This window comes from Paroedura picta, chromosome 5 (genome assembly GCF_049243985.1).
Source record: "Paroedura picta isolate Pp20150507F chromosome 5, Ppicta_v3.0, whole genome shotgun sequence".
NCBI classification, from domain to species: Eukaryota; Metazoa; Chordata; class Lepidosauria; order Squamata; family Gekkonidae; genus Paroedura; species Paroedura picta.
In genome coordinates, this window is record NC_135373.1 from 96,426,388 (window position 1) to 96,442,935 (window position 16,548).

Here is a 16,548-nt window from a genome sequence, read left to right on the forward strand (position 1 = left end):
CTATGTTAAAAATCACAAGTTTGAGCAATCTGTAGAAGAACACTTCAGCCTTCCAGGACATTCAAAAAGCTGTTTTACTGGAAATGAACTTCAGGAGCAGACTGGAAAAGGAAATTGCTGAATTAGAAGTTATTTCACTCAGAACACACACACACATGTACTTAATAAGGATATGGGTTATATATTTTTATTTATTTATTTGCATTTCTATACCGCCCATTTCTTTCTAGCTCTGGGCGGTTTATATATCTCACCACATGTGCTAATCTCATTCAGTCGTTACATCTATATTCTCACCTAAAAGGGCCATACATCCTCTTTATTTTATTGTATTTTTAATTTGGAAGAGTAGATTGGAATAGCAATGTGACGGACAGTAAAATGTAATTTCATTTGGAATGGTAGATTGGGATGCATTTCTCTGGTCTAGTGACAGAAGAGGCATAACACTGAACATCTAATCACCTCGCCTTAAAGGATACTGTTAGTTGCCGCCATGTTTGAAAGGAGATGGATGGAGCATAACAACAGAATTTCAGTTAATTACTATCAGCATTCCAAAATTAAGGGGGATACATGGACACATGTGGATTGTAAACTAAACATGAGCAGGCAGTGTGATGCAGCGGTAAAAAAGGCAAATGCCATTTTGGGCTGTATCAACAGAGCCATCACATCAAAATCACAAGATGTCATAGTCCCATTGTATACGGCACTGGTCAGACCACACCTGGAGTACTGTGTGCAGTTCTGGAGGCCTCACTTCAAGAAGGACGTAGATAAAATTGAAAGGGTACAGAGGAGAGCGACGAAGATGATCTGGGGCCAAGGGACCAAGCCCTATGAAGATAGGTTGAGGGACTTGGGAATGTTCAGCCTGGAGAAAAGGAGGTTGAGAGGGGACATGATAGCCCTCTTTAAGTATTTGAAAGGTTGTCACTTGGAGGAGGGCAGGATGCTGTTTCTGCTGGCTGCAGAGGAAAGGACACGCAGTAATGGGTTTAAACTTCAAGTACAACGATATAGGCTAGATATCAGGAAAAAGTTTTTCTCAGTCAGAGTAGTTCAGCAGTGGAATAGGCTGCCTAAGGAGGTGGTGAGCTCCCCCTCACTGGCAGTCTTCAAGCAAAGGTTGGATACACACTTTTCTTGGATGCTTTAGGATGCTTAGGGCTAATCCTGCGTTGAGCAGGGGGTTGGACTAGATGGCCTGTATGGCCCCTTCCAACTCTATGATTCTATGATTCTATGATTCTACATAAATCTGCAGTTTTGTTATATTTATCTGCTTCATTATGTCCCCACTCCCACCCCAGAATTAAATCTAAACAAATGGTGACTATATAAACTAAGCTTGTTATTCCTGTTTGGTCCTTGCATCTGTTAAAAATCCTCATTGTATGCTAATTTACCGCTCACCCTCTACCTATATGTATGGACTGGTAACTCCCTTTTCAACGTATCTGAAGAAATGTGCAGGCACACACCAATAAAACACATGAATAAAAAAGCTTATGCTTTGAATAAAACGCTGTTGGTCTACAAGGTGCTAGGGGACCCTCCACTGTTCCCAAGCCAAAAGACTTGCAGTTTGGACTGTCAAAGCGACCTGACTGACTTGCACTCAGATGGGATGGGGTTTCATTGTCCTGGTCTTCTTTGAGAATCATTGTTCCTGACTGGCTCACCCTGATTGGAGGGTGACGGTCAACAGTATTCCTATAAAGGTAACTTACACCCATCGGGGGGAGGGGAGAGATGGGTTACAACAACATGCAAAGCAACACACAGGGCCTGAGTAATATATTACAGATTACTAGCCTGACCCAGTTGTTATTGGGGGCCAAGAACCATCTCACTGCATATTTTCGCTACTGCATTATTAAAAATCTGAAGAGACTGCAATTTGTCTGTCCACACAGATGTATGAATATATAGGAAGCCAGACTTGGTTATTGTAATTGTTCCTACTCACATTGCTTATGTTTAAGCCTGAACCATTTTTTAAAATTTCTTTCAGTAAAGCTAATGGCTTTTATCTGTGTATTCCACTGGTACACATGTAAACAGGAGACAGGAGGCAATAATCTGGTACTAAGAGTTAATGTAATTATAAATTTAGTACATAGCTAAGCTACTGTTTTTCATGCCAAATAGCCCACCTCTTTTGACTGTCCAGAGATACCAGGCTGGATTCACTGAGCTGTGTGAGGAAGTGGTCCTCTCAACTCAGCTATTCAATGTGGCATCACTGGACATCATCAGGCCTTACCCTATGAGTCCCAGGATTGGGATGAGCTCATCCCTCCCCCTCCCATTATACTCATGGCCCCTCAATATAAAAAGTCAAGCCTGGGGAGAGGCGAGAGGAACAGAGTGTCTTTGCTTCAATAATCAGAGACAGATAGGTGGCATGGGGCCAGGAGAGGTTCCAGAAGAAAAAAAGGATAAATATGAAAAGATGCAGAGGAAGGAGAATTAGAAGAATGTGCAGCGGAGGACTGAACAACTCCATAATCCATAGTGACAAATGCTTTGATCTTTTGCTTTTGTTTAGTGATGCACAGAACAGTTTGTCCCGACATAGATTCAGAAGAAAGATATGCATATAAAGCATGGCACATCCACCCTGCTATGCTGCCTGTCAGTTAAAGTCAGTCAGTCAAGACACTGCTGGCTTTCGAAGGCAGGCTGCAGAGCCATCACTTGTCTTCCCAGATGACCTTATTCCAGCACTTCTGCTGCCAAGAAACCCGTTTCCCAGCGCTGAAGCCACCAGCTGTAATTGCTGGGGAAGTGCCACAGATATCTACTGCCACCTTTATTTTCCCTTAAGAACACCTCCTCTGTTTTCACCCCAGGAGGGCAAATAGTAACAGGATAAGGAGGGGGTAGGTGCCCAAGAACAGAGGTATTTTCTCGAAGTCGCAGAGAGAACCGGTTAATCTCCTCCTTCCTCTACCATCTCAGCCCATACCATGATGGGAGGACATATCTAGTATTGAGAAAAATACAGAAACATCAGAAAACTCTATTCACAAATATCCTGTATCTTTTCTAGATTGGTCCAAAGATTCTTGTCCCAACAACCACAGGTATTTTGTGGGTTGGGCTGTGGGGATGATGGCTGTGCTGGAGTCATGGCACTTGAAGGACTGTCCCTATGCTAAATATGTCTTTTATTATGGCTGCATGTGTTCTTTAGTAAGGTAAAGGTAAAGGTATCCCCTGTGCAAGCACCGGGTCATGTCTAACCCTTGGGGTGACACCCTCTAGCGCAGGGGTAGTCAAACTGCGGCCCTCCAGATGTCCATGGACTACAATTCCCAGGAGCCCTGCTGGCAGGGGCTCCTGGGAATTGTAGTCCATGGACATCTGGAGGGCCGCAGTTTGACTACCCCTGCTCTAGCGTTTTCATGGCAGACTCAATACGGGGTGGTTTGCCAGTGCCTTCCCCAGTCATTACCGTTTACCCCCCAGCAAGCAGGGTACTCATTTTACCAACCTCGGAAGGATGGAAGGCTGAGTCAACCTTGAGCCAGCTGCTGGGATCGAACTCCCAACCTCATGGGCAGATAGCTTCAGACAGCATGTCGCTGCCTTACCACTCTGCGCCACTCTGTGTTCTTTAGTATGACCTGCCAATGTTCAGCTGTTTTTCTCCCAACCACCCCCCTCTTTTATTGAGAGGCTAAGCATTTATCCTCTGTACCATGCTGGTTCTACAGACTACAATGTGCAATCCCCAGAGTGAAGCTGTCCCACTGCCTCCTAGTAAGTACACCAAAATGATGATATTGCTTCTTGTGACTTGAACTGATAAAGCAGTAAGAGGAAGCAGCTTTATTCCCTGGACAAAAGACCAAAGGACATAGGTAGTTGCACATTGTGAGTCTTTCCCCAATTAATACAGCACAATTTCTGAGAGCAATTCCCTTATATGACAGCAAGTGATGGTGGAAGTTGCCAAAGTCGTGGTTCTTATTCATTTTAACGCTGCCAGTCCTAAATGTTTGTTTGCCAATGTTGCAAACCTGTTTCAGTATTAAAATACTAATTTAGGCAGTCTTGTGAATATGTTTTTGGTGTTACGTCAGCTGAGTTATTTGAGCACCATTTTGGAGATTGGCCTGTGGGGATGACTTGGACTAAAGACAGAAATTATCTCCCATCCAGGTAATTGTAACAGGTTGGCAAAGCCTGTGGAAAATGACCATCTGTTAACAGATGTCAGTTTTGCTGGCTTGTAAGCACAGCTGGCTTAGTATCCCCCTGGGCAGCCATGGGAGAGATGGATCTAACACTATGAGGCTGCACATAAAGGGGCAGGAAGAACATGTTAAACAAGCATTATGGCTTTTTCAGATCCCTGATGTGTCAATGATTTAGTTTTGTGCATGTGTGGGGCTGGTGAAATGGGAACAACGATTCATCTGAACAGCCAGATCGCTCCTCAAATTGAAGAGTAGTTTATAGGCAGCCATTCAGAAACACCCTTCCATAATACTGCACTAAATATTACTTTTCAGCTCACTGCTCAGTCAAAATTGACATTAAAATAGATGTCAACTGTATCTCAAATGCAAAAGCACACTGTCTGCTCTCAAGCAGAAATAAAAACATGGATGTCAATCTCCAGGGCATACTTTGACACTTAGATTCTGTGAGAACATAGGAGTCTGATTTACTAATGGGTTCCTCCCCACTCAAAATAGATGCATACATTAGGACAATAGGCTCCCTGAGAACTGGTAACTGATCTTGTCAATTATTCAATCTCTCCTACCCACAGGCCCCAATTAGCAGTTCCTAACACCTTGCCTCAACCTGATAGCTTTCCATCTGGTACTCAAGGGGCTGTCAAGAAATAAAACATCTTTTGTTCTACTCAGGTAGAGCAATCACACTTCCTGGTAACCTATTAAGGTTTTTCCCAAAGTAGTATCTTCACCTGGACAAACCCACCATGACTCCTATGGGAATCTCATCAATACATTGTTTTAGGGGCTAGCATGTCAGCATAGTTGGAGGTAACATTTTCTCTATAAAATAGAGCACCAAGCACCAGTCTATGTATTGATGTGTTCTGGGACTCTCTGAACACCCCCACTTGCATGTGGCCCTGCTTTCCTCTTCTCTGTGTGTGTTCTGAGCAACATACATATACTATCTACTTCCATATAGGCTTTCTTCTTCCTTGTTTCCATGAAGTGCTTGCTGTTTCATTGCTGAATCCACAGATCTTTCTCCATGTCATGAATGTAAATATTGCTGTTTCCCCAAAACACTATTCACCTTCACCTCTTGTTTTCCTTAGACAATCCCATGTATATGTTTTACATGCTTTGATGTGCTTGTTGTATATCTTTAACCATCTCTAATACAGACTATTTTCAGTTTACACCTGACTGGTTTATTCAGAATTTCTTAAGGGAACTTCCCCATAAAAACTGATAGAATCAATATAATCATAGAATAATAGAGTTGGAAGGGACTTCGTGAGTCATCTAGTCCGACCCCCTGCACTAAGCAGGACAACCCTATTGGTTATCCACAGTAACCTGCTACCCCTTTCACGGAATCATCCCATCATTGTCCCCTCTCACTAAGTCTCCAATTAAACAATAATGTCCCCAATTAAGTCAGAGGAGCTCCTGTTTGGGTAACACATCAGCATGTCTCAACAGTGAGACAGAGAATGTCCATTCTTGGATAGTCATTTTTTCAATAACCAAACCTCATTGCGTCGACCATAGGGCTTCATGGGGGGATCATAACCATTGCAAAAATAGAAGTCTTCATGGAAGGTTCCCTCATTTCCTAAGGTAGAAGTTAGCTTGGCTGCATAATTCACATAATCCACTTCCTTGGCATAGCCCCCAAATTGTCTAGGAAACAAGAAAAACAATGGAGACTCATGATGAGAGCTGTGCAATGACATGGTTACGCTCCCTTCATTTCAAAGGAATTTGGTGAAGGGAATCGTCCAGTGAATGGGGTCCTGATTTCCTGCCTTAGGCACCAACATGCTTTGCTCCTGCGCTGCCTCAGGTGCCCTGTGCTCTGGATTCTAATCATGGAGGATAAAAGGGTGATTGACAGGTGGGCCAGTCACTGAAGAGAAGGTTGAACAGTGCAGTGTTTCATCCCCTCCAATTTTCTGACTCTGCAATAATGTCTTGAAAACACCTTAAGAGGCCTTTAGCATATCAACAAAATCTTGATAATGACTTGAACAGGAGAACATATAAAACTGGTACTATACACCAAGAAGCAAACGTATTTTCTCAGATCATTCTTTCCCACATCCAACTTAAGTCAAGGAAATCTCCAACCATCTTTTTTTACTTAAAACTTTTCACAAACATTAAGTTCATCAGATCCACCAAGTAACAAATCTCGCCAATCCCTGGCTATGGGGAAAAAATAATGGAAAGAGATCTGTGGGACTTCTGTGGGACATGTGTCCACTGCTATTTGCCCAGATGCTAGCCAGGGTTAGAACAAGTCATTTCTGCAGCAATTTCAGAAAACATCAGTCAAGAGACATTCATCTACCAGAACACCATAAAAATCTGTTATGGTTAGGGTGATTGCTACGAAGGGAACATTTTCTGGGAAAGTCCTAATACGACATTTCATGACTGACGTTCCAAATGAACTGCAGAGGCTGGTCTTTCATATGCTTTTTGCTGTGCCCATATAATTAAAGTTGATTCCCAACCCTACTGTTCCCAAAAAGAGACATTTGAAATATGGTGCTTGACAGCAGAATTCATCACAATAATTTGAATGAAGTTCAGCTTCCCTTGATATGAGAGTGACACCCAAAGGCAGTTTAGGCCCTACAATCTGCAGCGTTTTTTCACTGGGCGTTCATAGCAGGCAGAATTCATTCAGGTTCTCTCAGCTTGAGTTTAAAGGAACTGTCACAATGCAAGTGACAGGCTATCAATCCTTAATACATTTGTTCATGTTGCTAAATAGATTAAGTATCCAAGACAGTGATGGAAAGCAGTTGCGTAAGGGAGCAAGAATTGTCTTTGTGGCATCAGAGAATAGCTCAAGTAACCAAATATCTGCTCCTCAGCAATGGCCTCCTTGACTGGATTTAACCCTGGGCTTCCATGGCATGTGGAGGAGCCAATCCCCAAATACTCAAGTGTCTCACTAATACTAGCCATCAAATTAAACAATATGTTTGACCTGAGTTGGGTCAGGGGAGCCGTTCCGGAGGGAGGGGTAGTTTGCGCCACTGTGAGGCTGTACATGTACCACTGACTATGGCGTGTGGAGCCTCCCCATGGAGGGCTGCTTTGCTTAGGAAAACAGTGGGGGAGGGAAGGCCAAACTGACTTCTGGTATGTTTAAGAAGTTTGTTCCCTGATAGTAAAGCAGCTGGAGATGTGTATGTATATTTGCATGAAGTGTGTGCCCTGTGTGTGCCTGTAGCAAATGTTACAATAGGTGAAGACCCATCAGCCGTAATACAAGCAAATGAAATGATTTTCAACCTGAAAATGGCAAATAACAGTTTATTCCACTATAAACAATTCCTCAACATTCCAAAACATCAAAATAAACTCCTAGGTATTTTTTCGTTTTTGGTATCTTTATCTGTGATGTAAGATACTCGTTAACCTTTAATAATATTTGAAGGCCTCTGTATAGTGGATACCATAGAAACTTTTGGAGATTGAACCACATATTACCATAGGATTAAGGTCATATCCTTTTGATATATGACAAGAATGTATTAAAAGAAGACTTATTATTAAAGTTTAAAGAGTATCTTCACTGACAAAGATATCGAAAACAATAAAATACCTAGGAGTTCGTTTTGATGTTTTGGAAGTTTGAGGAATTGTTTATAGTGGAATAAACTGTTATTTCCCATCACCAGCTTGAAAATCATTTCATTTGCTTGTAGAACAAATGTTGGTTTCTCTTCAGTTTCCTCTGTGGGGCATTAAGAAAGGTAAGTGCTTTACATATTCCAGAGCTAAACCAAGGTATCAAGACCGAACACCTGGTATCCACCCCAAGGAATTTACAATAACCATGATATAAGATGCATTAAAATTGCCATGTAATTCACCCTGCTGTATGCAGGTATTTTAGATTTTTTGGTTTACATTATTTCCTGTGAAATTTAAAACCTCCTGTTTGATTTGTGCGAGAAAATAAGTGTGATACATCTTCGTCTCAGCTTGGAAGGAGCTCCATTTACTGCCCCACAAACAGTCAACCAACCATCTCACAGCTAGCTCAGTAGTGGTGCACCGTCTGCATTATGGCATATAACCCACCAATACCAAACCCTGGATTGGGAAACCTACGTGGAATAAACAGTCATTCCTTCTCTGTCTTCTAGCTGGATGCTCTCATCACTGGGCAATGGAGGATTGGTCTGGAACTGGCTAGGGATGCGTAGCAAGACTTTCACCTTCTGTTGCAATGACCCGTCCTGCTCAGGAAATACAGTGGTACACACGGGGGCCATCATTCCCATCCCAGCTCCTAAAACAGAAACAAGTCACAAAGCTACCTATCATCTCCAAAGGCAGCAATGATCTTACGATCTCCACCCCCCTCCCCCATGTGCTGTAAATGTGCTACAAGACTTAAATGGGAAATCAAGAAGGTTCATAAAGCTTCTCACCCTGGTCATTGCTTCCTCCAACGTATTTGAGGAGTTTCAGAACTGCTTCACGTAAAGCCTCATCAAACGGCTTTCCAGTGAGCTCAACAGTAGCAAATTTGCCACCGTCATACTCCCTTTCTTCATATGCTACATCATCCTGATAAGACAACAAACAGTTGGGAATATCTTTGTTAGATTTGTAAATTGTTCTCTCTTAGGAATGAAGAAGAGCACTAAAAAGTTTCATAACATTAAAATAAATGTCCATTAAAAAACAAAAGTTGCCCCATATAACTCCAGCCCTTAAGTATACGACCAAACAAGGTCTTTATAAGGCTTTTAGGGGGGGAAAGATCACGATGAAACAGGAGTCACTGTTCAAAGAAAATTCAAGGTATCTCACACACCTTCTAGATAAAAGCAGAGATCTGTTTCTGAGGAAGAAACCTAGAACAAACAGTCACATTTACTCCCAAGCCAGGTTATGGTTTTTAAATTGTTGTATCTTATGAGTTGCATTTATAACATATCAAGAATAATTTGTTGCTTGTAAGTTTATATTTGCTTTCATTATTTAAATGTAATGTGAAAAGCAATAAAATATTGATTAGCCTACAGCTCTAAGCCCTGTTGTCATCTTTCCAATATGGACGGATGGTGAGACATGATAAACAACTTCTTTGGGCTGGGCCTCATGAGACCGGCGCCTGGGGAAAATGCTGGGTTTGATAAGCAGCTGAGAAGATACTAAAGGGGGAAAACACACACTGCATCCATGCTGCTTTGGGCAACTGATTATTCTGGAGTGTCACAAAATTTATGGCCACAAATATGCTTTCTCTCACTATTTGAACAGGTCAATATGGTAAGACTGCAGTTTGAAAAAATCGCTGGCAAAAGAATAACAAGAAACCTAGAAGTCAAAGACTTCAGCAATATGCATTCAGCGACAATCTCTTTTAAGTATGGAATGTCCAATAAACTCCTGACTTTTTTTTTTATAATTTCATCTTTCAGAAGGTGGAGATAGGAACAAGGGGACTGGCACAGAATGACCTGAGGCTAACCAATAAGCAATGCTTGGTTGATGGAATGAAAGTAGCCGGAACTTGGGAAGAAGATGACTGACCACATAATGCTGAGATTCTTGATTATATCAGTGAAAGGTGGATGGAGTCAAATAAGCCCCCTGAACTTCAGGCAATTTGATTTAACAACATTAAGGAAATGACAGGATTCTTTGGCTAGATAATAAAGCAGTTAAAGGAGTCTAAACAAGAGAAATGACCAAAGTCAAACACTGACCAGGACAGCCCATACACATATTGTCAGGTCTCAGAAGCTAAACAGAGTTGGCTTTGTTGAGTATTTGGCCTTGTTGAGTATTTGGATGCTACAAGGTTCCGGTATTAAATACTTTTCATAGAATATTTCATCAGCACCGACAAAAAAAATGTATCCTCCAAGCAGCATAGTACCCTGCATTGCATGGATCCAGTCTGTTGCATTCATATAATATATACAACTGGAATTAAAAAAAGACAATTTTTACATGCACCTTTGAATTTTTGGGCTGATTTTGCCAGCTATGCCACAATGTTTTTTCTTATGCTGATATTGTGACCATTTGCCTGCAATCATTTGCTTACACTACACATATAACAAACGATAAATAAATAATACCAAAGACAAAATCACAATCCAGTACTGATGGGAAAAAATGTGAGCTGTCTACAGCAGGGGTGGTCAACCTGTGGTCCTCCAGATGTTAGTGGACTACAATTCCCATGAGCCCCTGCCAGCAAATGCTGGCAGGGGCTCATGGGAATTGTAGTCCATGGACATTTGGAGGACCCAGGTTGACTACCTCTGGTCTACAGAAGCCAATCATGGGTGCCTAAGAAGCCAAGTGGCCAGCTGGAAATCAAGCATGCATAAGACATTGAGGGCGAGGGCAGATAACAGTTGTGTCTAAGTTGAGCTGCTCAGACTCAAGGCCAAATTACTGCATCCCTCAGTCCACCACAGGGACACAATTTAATTGGAGATCCCCGCTGCAGGGTTTAATCTTTTCGAGGACCACAGGATGCAGAAATAAGGGGTTCCTAACCCCCACCCCATACTATTCTCAAGAGCCACTGATTCAACTCTTGAAAAATGCATGGAGCAGACAAGAACTTCTTATTCCCCCTCGCTGTAGTCCCCAGCAGGAGATTCTTCACCTCAGTTTTTTAAAAAGTTTTAAAAAAATACCAGAGACAGTATTGTCTAGTTTGGCCCTCATAGGGACAGCGCTGGAAAAGTAAAACTAACTTTGGCAAGGGACACTGAAAACTGCAAGAAGGGATTTTTTACCTAATCTGTTTTGAAGAAGAGGAAGGAGAAGAGCTGTTTTATTTTACCCCATTTTTTACTACCTGAAGGAGCTGAGTAATTAATGATAGTAAGTAAGGAAATCCAAGTCTCTACCCAAGCCTATGGAAGGGACAGTGTTTTGATGATTCCTAATTCAGCACTTTCTCACTGGATTCTTGCTTTGACTGTTTTTGGCAGGAGAAATGTGGTGACTGGAGATCTGACAACTGATATCTAGGCAGTGGAGATCAGTTCACCTGGAGAAAATAGCTACTTTGGAAAGAAAAGCTATTATTATGTATCCTGCTTTATACTACCGGAAGGAGTCTCAAGGCGGCTTACAATCACCCAGTGAAGTAGGTGAGGCTGAGGGAGCTATGAGGGAACTGTGACTGGCCCAAGGTCACCCATCTGGTTGCATGTGGAGGAGGAGTGGGGAATCAAACTCCATCCTCCAGATTAGAGACCACCACTCTGGCTTTCTGAGCTGGGTTGGCCTCCTGCTCAGTGAAGATGGGAAACTGTTAAGAGGCTACAGAGAAAAAAGTATTCGACTCATTTTGCTTCCATCACCTCACAAAAGGTGAGTTGCACACAACTCTGCAGAACTCCAAAACCCCAAAATGCAAACAAGTTGGTCACGGAATACTTTGCTTTTTCGAATGAGTTAAAACCTTCAGCAGCAGATAAACTGCATACTGAAGTAGAGAATGAATTTGCTACTGTGCTCTGAGAACCACTGGCTATCATCTGTGAGAAATCCTGGAAGACAGGTGAGGTGCCACAAGAAGCCCGATGGGTAAATGTTATTCCTGTGTTACAAACTGCAAAAGCAGGAAACTACAGATTCTGCCCGATACCAGGGAAGATACCAGAACAGATTATAAAGCAGTCAGTCTATCACCATCTTGAAACGAATGGCATGATTAGCAAGTCAGTCTGGATTTCTCAAAAACAAACCCTATCAGGGTGTTTTTTTTTACAAATCAGATTACTAGCTTAGTCGTTCAAGAGAATGGTGTGGCAAAATGGAGCTCTTCCACCAGGCTTTCAGCTCAGACAAATGTATCTACCAACCAGTGTCCAAAGGCACTGTCCCAACCAGTGTCCCACCACCACTCTCAAAACAAGAACAAACCCACAGTGCAGCAAAAATGAACCAAATATTAATTGTCCTTTAATATTATATTATAAGTTCTCACTGCTATAAAAAATGTTATGTACTCCAAATCAAAATGTTATATTGTACCACATTATGAAGATTTCCATGTAAACCACCCTGATCCTCAAGGGAGGGTGGTATATAAATATTAAATAAATAAAATCTTAGTTATGTGAGCTTTTTGACATTTTTATGCATAATTTGGATGAAGAGCTGGAGGGAATCCTTCTCAGAGGTGTAGATGATACAAAACATCTGTGAGAGGCAGATAAGAAAGACAGCTAACACCTATTTATTTTGTATAAGATTATATGCATGGGGAGGAGGGGGTTAACATGGTGCACTCATACTTTAATTTTCTTTATGTTGTATCCCTGTATCGGTTTTGTGAGTCAGGTTTGGTGGAAGAATGGATAAAAGATTTCATTTAAATAAAAGAGAACATTAGGGGTTGGATTCTACCAGATCCAAACATAAGACAGCCCTACCTCCCCCCTCTCCCAGGTGCTCCCCTTTGACCACCAACAAGTTGGTGTGGGGGAGTCGTGAGTCATGAGAACAAAGTTCCATGGAGCTGTCATGAGAAGGGGACACTGAATGAAACACCCCCCCTCCCACATCCTGTATCAGTGGAAATGCTGCAACTGGAAGAAAGACTGCTTAGGACTTGTTACCCTGATGCAGTAACTTTGTTGTTTAACTGGAGGGAGGATTAAAAATGACACCCCTGCCTGCAGCCTGAAGTGGTACAATTTCCTCTCTCTGAATTCCATGGAGGAAGTCGGAGATACAAGTGGTGCTGGGTATGAACAACCAAACTAGTAGCAAAGAGAGAACTAGGAGATAAAAAAACACAGGTAGCTGAAGAACAGCAGTCAACTGACACTGTTTGGCTGTCCACTTCAAGAAAGGAAGACTGATGACTGAGAAAACTAAAACTGTTTGGTAGAGCAGTGGTCCCCAACCTGCGGGCCACGGCCCGGTGCCGGGCCGTGAAGGCCATGGCGCCGGGCTGCGGCTCCCTCTCCCCGCCCCGCAGTAAAAACTTCCCAGGCTGCAAGTTTGCGGCCCGGGAAGCTTCTTACTGCGGGAGGGCGGGGAGAGGGAATCAGGGCCGGGCCGCGCATCGCGCATGCGCGGCCCGTGCGGGCGCGGCCCAATGCGCGGGTGTGGTCCGCGCGGGCACGGACCGATGCCCTGCCGGTCCCCAGCCTCAGAAAGGTTGGGGACCACTGTGGTAGAGCCTGCAAAACGGAGCTCCTTTGCCAGGCATTTGGTTGAGGTCAACTGGAACCAACAACACCCACTGGGCCCCTGAACCTCCCTCCCAGGAATCCATAAACATGACTTGGACAACCATGGACCTGTTGGATTGTTATTCTCATTATCATTGCCATTATGCTATTCAATATGAAAAACTGGGTGTGATGTATATTGCTTTCCACGTGAACCATCCTGAGCCTCAGGGGAGAGTGGTATACAAATGCAATGAATTAAAAAAATTAAAAATAAACTGAACTAAAGTGATGCTAATGCACAGTGACTTCCCCACAGGATGCAGCTGTAGCCACTTGAGCATAGATGAGTTATCAGGGACATCTCAAAGGGGTGGTGGAAATGTACGGAGACTTTGAACTCTCTCTGCTGTGAGCCAGGAGGCAGATCGATTGTAAAGGAGGGAAAGTGTGTGCAGCACAAATGAGGCTGGCCAGGAGGGCGCCAGGGCAAAGCCACGTGATTGAAGTGCTGCTCCCCAGGATCTCCACCCCACCCCCCATTCTCCTTGCCGAGGGGCAGGCTTGGGGCTTGCACCTTTCGGATCCCTGTGGGTTCACTGGTATGCCTAAACGCTACGGCTAACCCACTCAGACACGAAGTAAAAGAACTTCTTACAAGCCATTTTAACCAGGCTTTGGAGCAGCACGTCCAACAGGCACCCCACTCCTGACCCGTGCTCAGCGCCCACTCTCCCCCCCCCCTTTGTAGGGATGCCAGTCCCCAGGTGGGACCCAGGGATCCCCTGGAATCGTCTCCAGGCGACAGAGATCAGCTCCCCTGGAGAACATGGCTGCTTTCGAGGGTGGACTCCACAGTCCCTCCCCGCCCCCCATTCCCGGCTCCACCCCCAAAGTCTCCAGGTCTTTCCCAGCCCAGAGCTGGCAAGCCTGCTACCTTCGCCCCTTTCCTCAGCACCCGGCACGGCCAAACCTCCGCAGTGCCGAAAAGGGAGTTTCTGATCATTCCGAACATATTCGCGGCTCCTCGAGGCGGGACAGCGGCGCGCGCCACTCCGCCGGCCGAGCTGGGCTGGACTTGCTCGCCTGGTCGAGAGCTTCGGCCCCGCCTTCGTCCAGTCGCTGAGAGGCCGCCCTTCCCCAAATTGGGACGGGAGGGGAATAAAGCGGCGGCTCCTCGGGCTGGGGCTGGGGCTGGGCCGTCCTCCGATGCGGGGAGGACGGGCAAGTTGCTCGCTCTTCCATTAAGACGCGTGCTAACAGGCAGAAATAACACTGGTCCGACGTTTCCCGGCTGGCAGGGAAAGGGAGCGTCGACGTTTTGCTTGTGAACTGGCTGGGCGACAGCAGGGTGGGCCTTTGCAGCTCGAGCCCCGACCAAACTGGAACAACCCCGAGGCATTCGGTGTCTTGAGAGCGCTGTGCTAGCTGGGTCTGTGTGTGCAGGGGACTGGGTGGTAGGAACCAAAAGGTGTGTTCAGTGGGGCTTTATAGGCCAGGTTTTGTGGATGATGCAAGATCACGCGCATTTCTGAAGACAGCCAGATACTGTGAAGTGTCTGAAAGTGTTAATTTGGCAGCCGCTGTTAGCAGCCATCCCCTAGCAACAACAATTAGAAGCAAATAAACCCAGAAGAACAGGAACGCATGGCAAAAAAAAAAGTGAGGCGATCAGTTGGGAACTTTCCTGGAATTGGCACGACTGGAATAAGGAGCAGAATTTTTCTAAAATATATCTCATAATAACACAGGTGACTCATGACAATCATGGAAAGCAACAAAATTAGGCCACCCACATACTTGGTGAGCACTGTATGGACTTGAGAGACTCACCAGATGTGCAGAGAAAGATGTCTTTGTAAATGACTTTGGGGTGCATGGGATGCTGTAGGCCAGGGGTAGTCAAACTGCGCCCCTCCAGATGTCCATGGACTACAATTCCCAGGAGCCCCTGCCAGCATTTGCCGGCAGGGGCTCCTGGGAATCGTAGTCCACGGACATCTGGAGGGCCGCAGTTTGACTACCCCTGCTGTAGGCATTTGAGAGTCAGCTGGGAGTGGGAAACAGACAGGTGGTCAGCCCATTAAAGGCCTTTAATGCTTACAGAATCATGGAAGGTGCGATTTGGGGGCGCGTATGTGTGGAGGGACTTGCTGAAACATTTCTACTTCCTTATGAATCTTTGCATGCCTTTGGTTTATCTTGTATTCTAAGAGCCATCCCGTCCCCAGATAGCTAAATCTGTTGATTGGGGGCCATGTGGAGGCTAAAGAGATTTTTTTGCAGAAAAAAATTTAAATAAAAAAATATACCCCCCTCCATACAATGGTGTTGTCTATGCATGTGGAGGAGAAATCCAGCTGCTGCTCTGGGTCCAGAGGCAGAGCACACCAGCATCCACTGTAAGTCCAGGCACCACAGGGGCAGTTAATACTCTGCCACTGAGAGATGCAGATGTTTACAGTTACTCCGGGCCCAAATGTTCCAGTGGCAGCCACCAGCAGCTGCTCTGGTTCCACGGGTGATGGTGGATGCCGGCTGCTGATCTCAGTGTTTGTTGTGGAGCCTTGCACTTCACTGACTCAGCATTGTGTGTGTGTGTGTGTGTGTGTGTATGGGATTCTCACTCTCACAGCCTCACAGTCTTCCCTTTCGTTTAATATTCTACTAGCAATGTCAGGATATCTTTGGATACTTAAATACAGTGACTGGAGCTGTGAGTAGGCAAGACAGATCGTTTACAAGTCTGAAAAGGGCCCCGGGTTTGCAGAAAAATATGAAATCTTAAAAAATACATTCGATGGTTTAAGAAATGCAAAAATGATAAAAGGAGTGCCTGCAGCTTTAATCAATGGACTCGCTATGTAGCTGTTGCTAAGCAACCATAGTATTCTAGTCAGTAAGCAGGGCCCTTTCCAGGCCTCAAGCCTGGTCCTCAACAGGCCTACAAACACAGTATGTACCATTCAAGTGGCTTGGCTGCATGTTTTTTTTAGTAGTTTTTCTAGGTAGAGACTGCTGTGGGGAGAGGAAAATCTGAAGATAAAGGGGCAGATAAAGGTAGGCTGATACTGGGTGGGAAGGGCAGAAGGATTCAGGTAAAAGGAGAGGTGCTTTGGGGGCTTTCAGGGCAGGAAAAGAGGAAATATTGG

The 16,548-nt window shown here is 44.4% G+C and overlaps 1 protein-coding gene across 1 annotated transcript; it reads right to left on the reverse strand.

Moving 5' to 3' along the window:
- Positions 1–186: 186 nt before the first annotated feature.
- Positions 187–14,769, reverse strand: HEBP1 (heme binding protein 1). The gene is made up of 4 exons (XM_077339252.1): positions 14,334–14,769; positions 8,663–8,801; positions 8,340–8,520; positions 187–5,888 (listed from the first exon to the last, which is right to left on the reverse strand). Exons 1-4 carry the CDS (start codon positions 14,409–14,411, stop codon positions 5,717–5,719), a joined length of 570 nt encoding a protein of 189 aa, XP_077195367.1. The 5' UTR covers positions 14,412–14,769; the 3' UTR covers positions 187–5,716.
- Between the last annotated feature and the right edge of the window lie 1,779 nt (positions 14,770–16,548).

What these genes read in the sequence shown, in the direction of transcription:
- HEBP1 (XM_077339252.1), bottom strand. Translation starts at nt 14,411, where the DNA reads ATGTTCGGAATGATCAGAAACTCCCTTTTCGGCACTGCGGAGGTTTGG. An exon ending in TGCTGAGGAAAGGGGCGAAG is followed by an intron (nt 8,802 to 14,333) that starts GTAGCAGGCTTG and finishes TTGTCTTATCAG; the next exon opens with GATGATGTAGCATATGAAGA. An exon ending in TGGAGGAAGCAATGACCAGG is followed by an intron (nt 8,521 to 8,662) that starts GTGAGAAGCTTT and finishes TTTCTGTTTTAG; the next exon opens with GAGCTGGGATGGGAATGATG.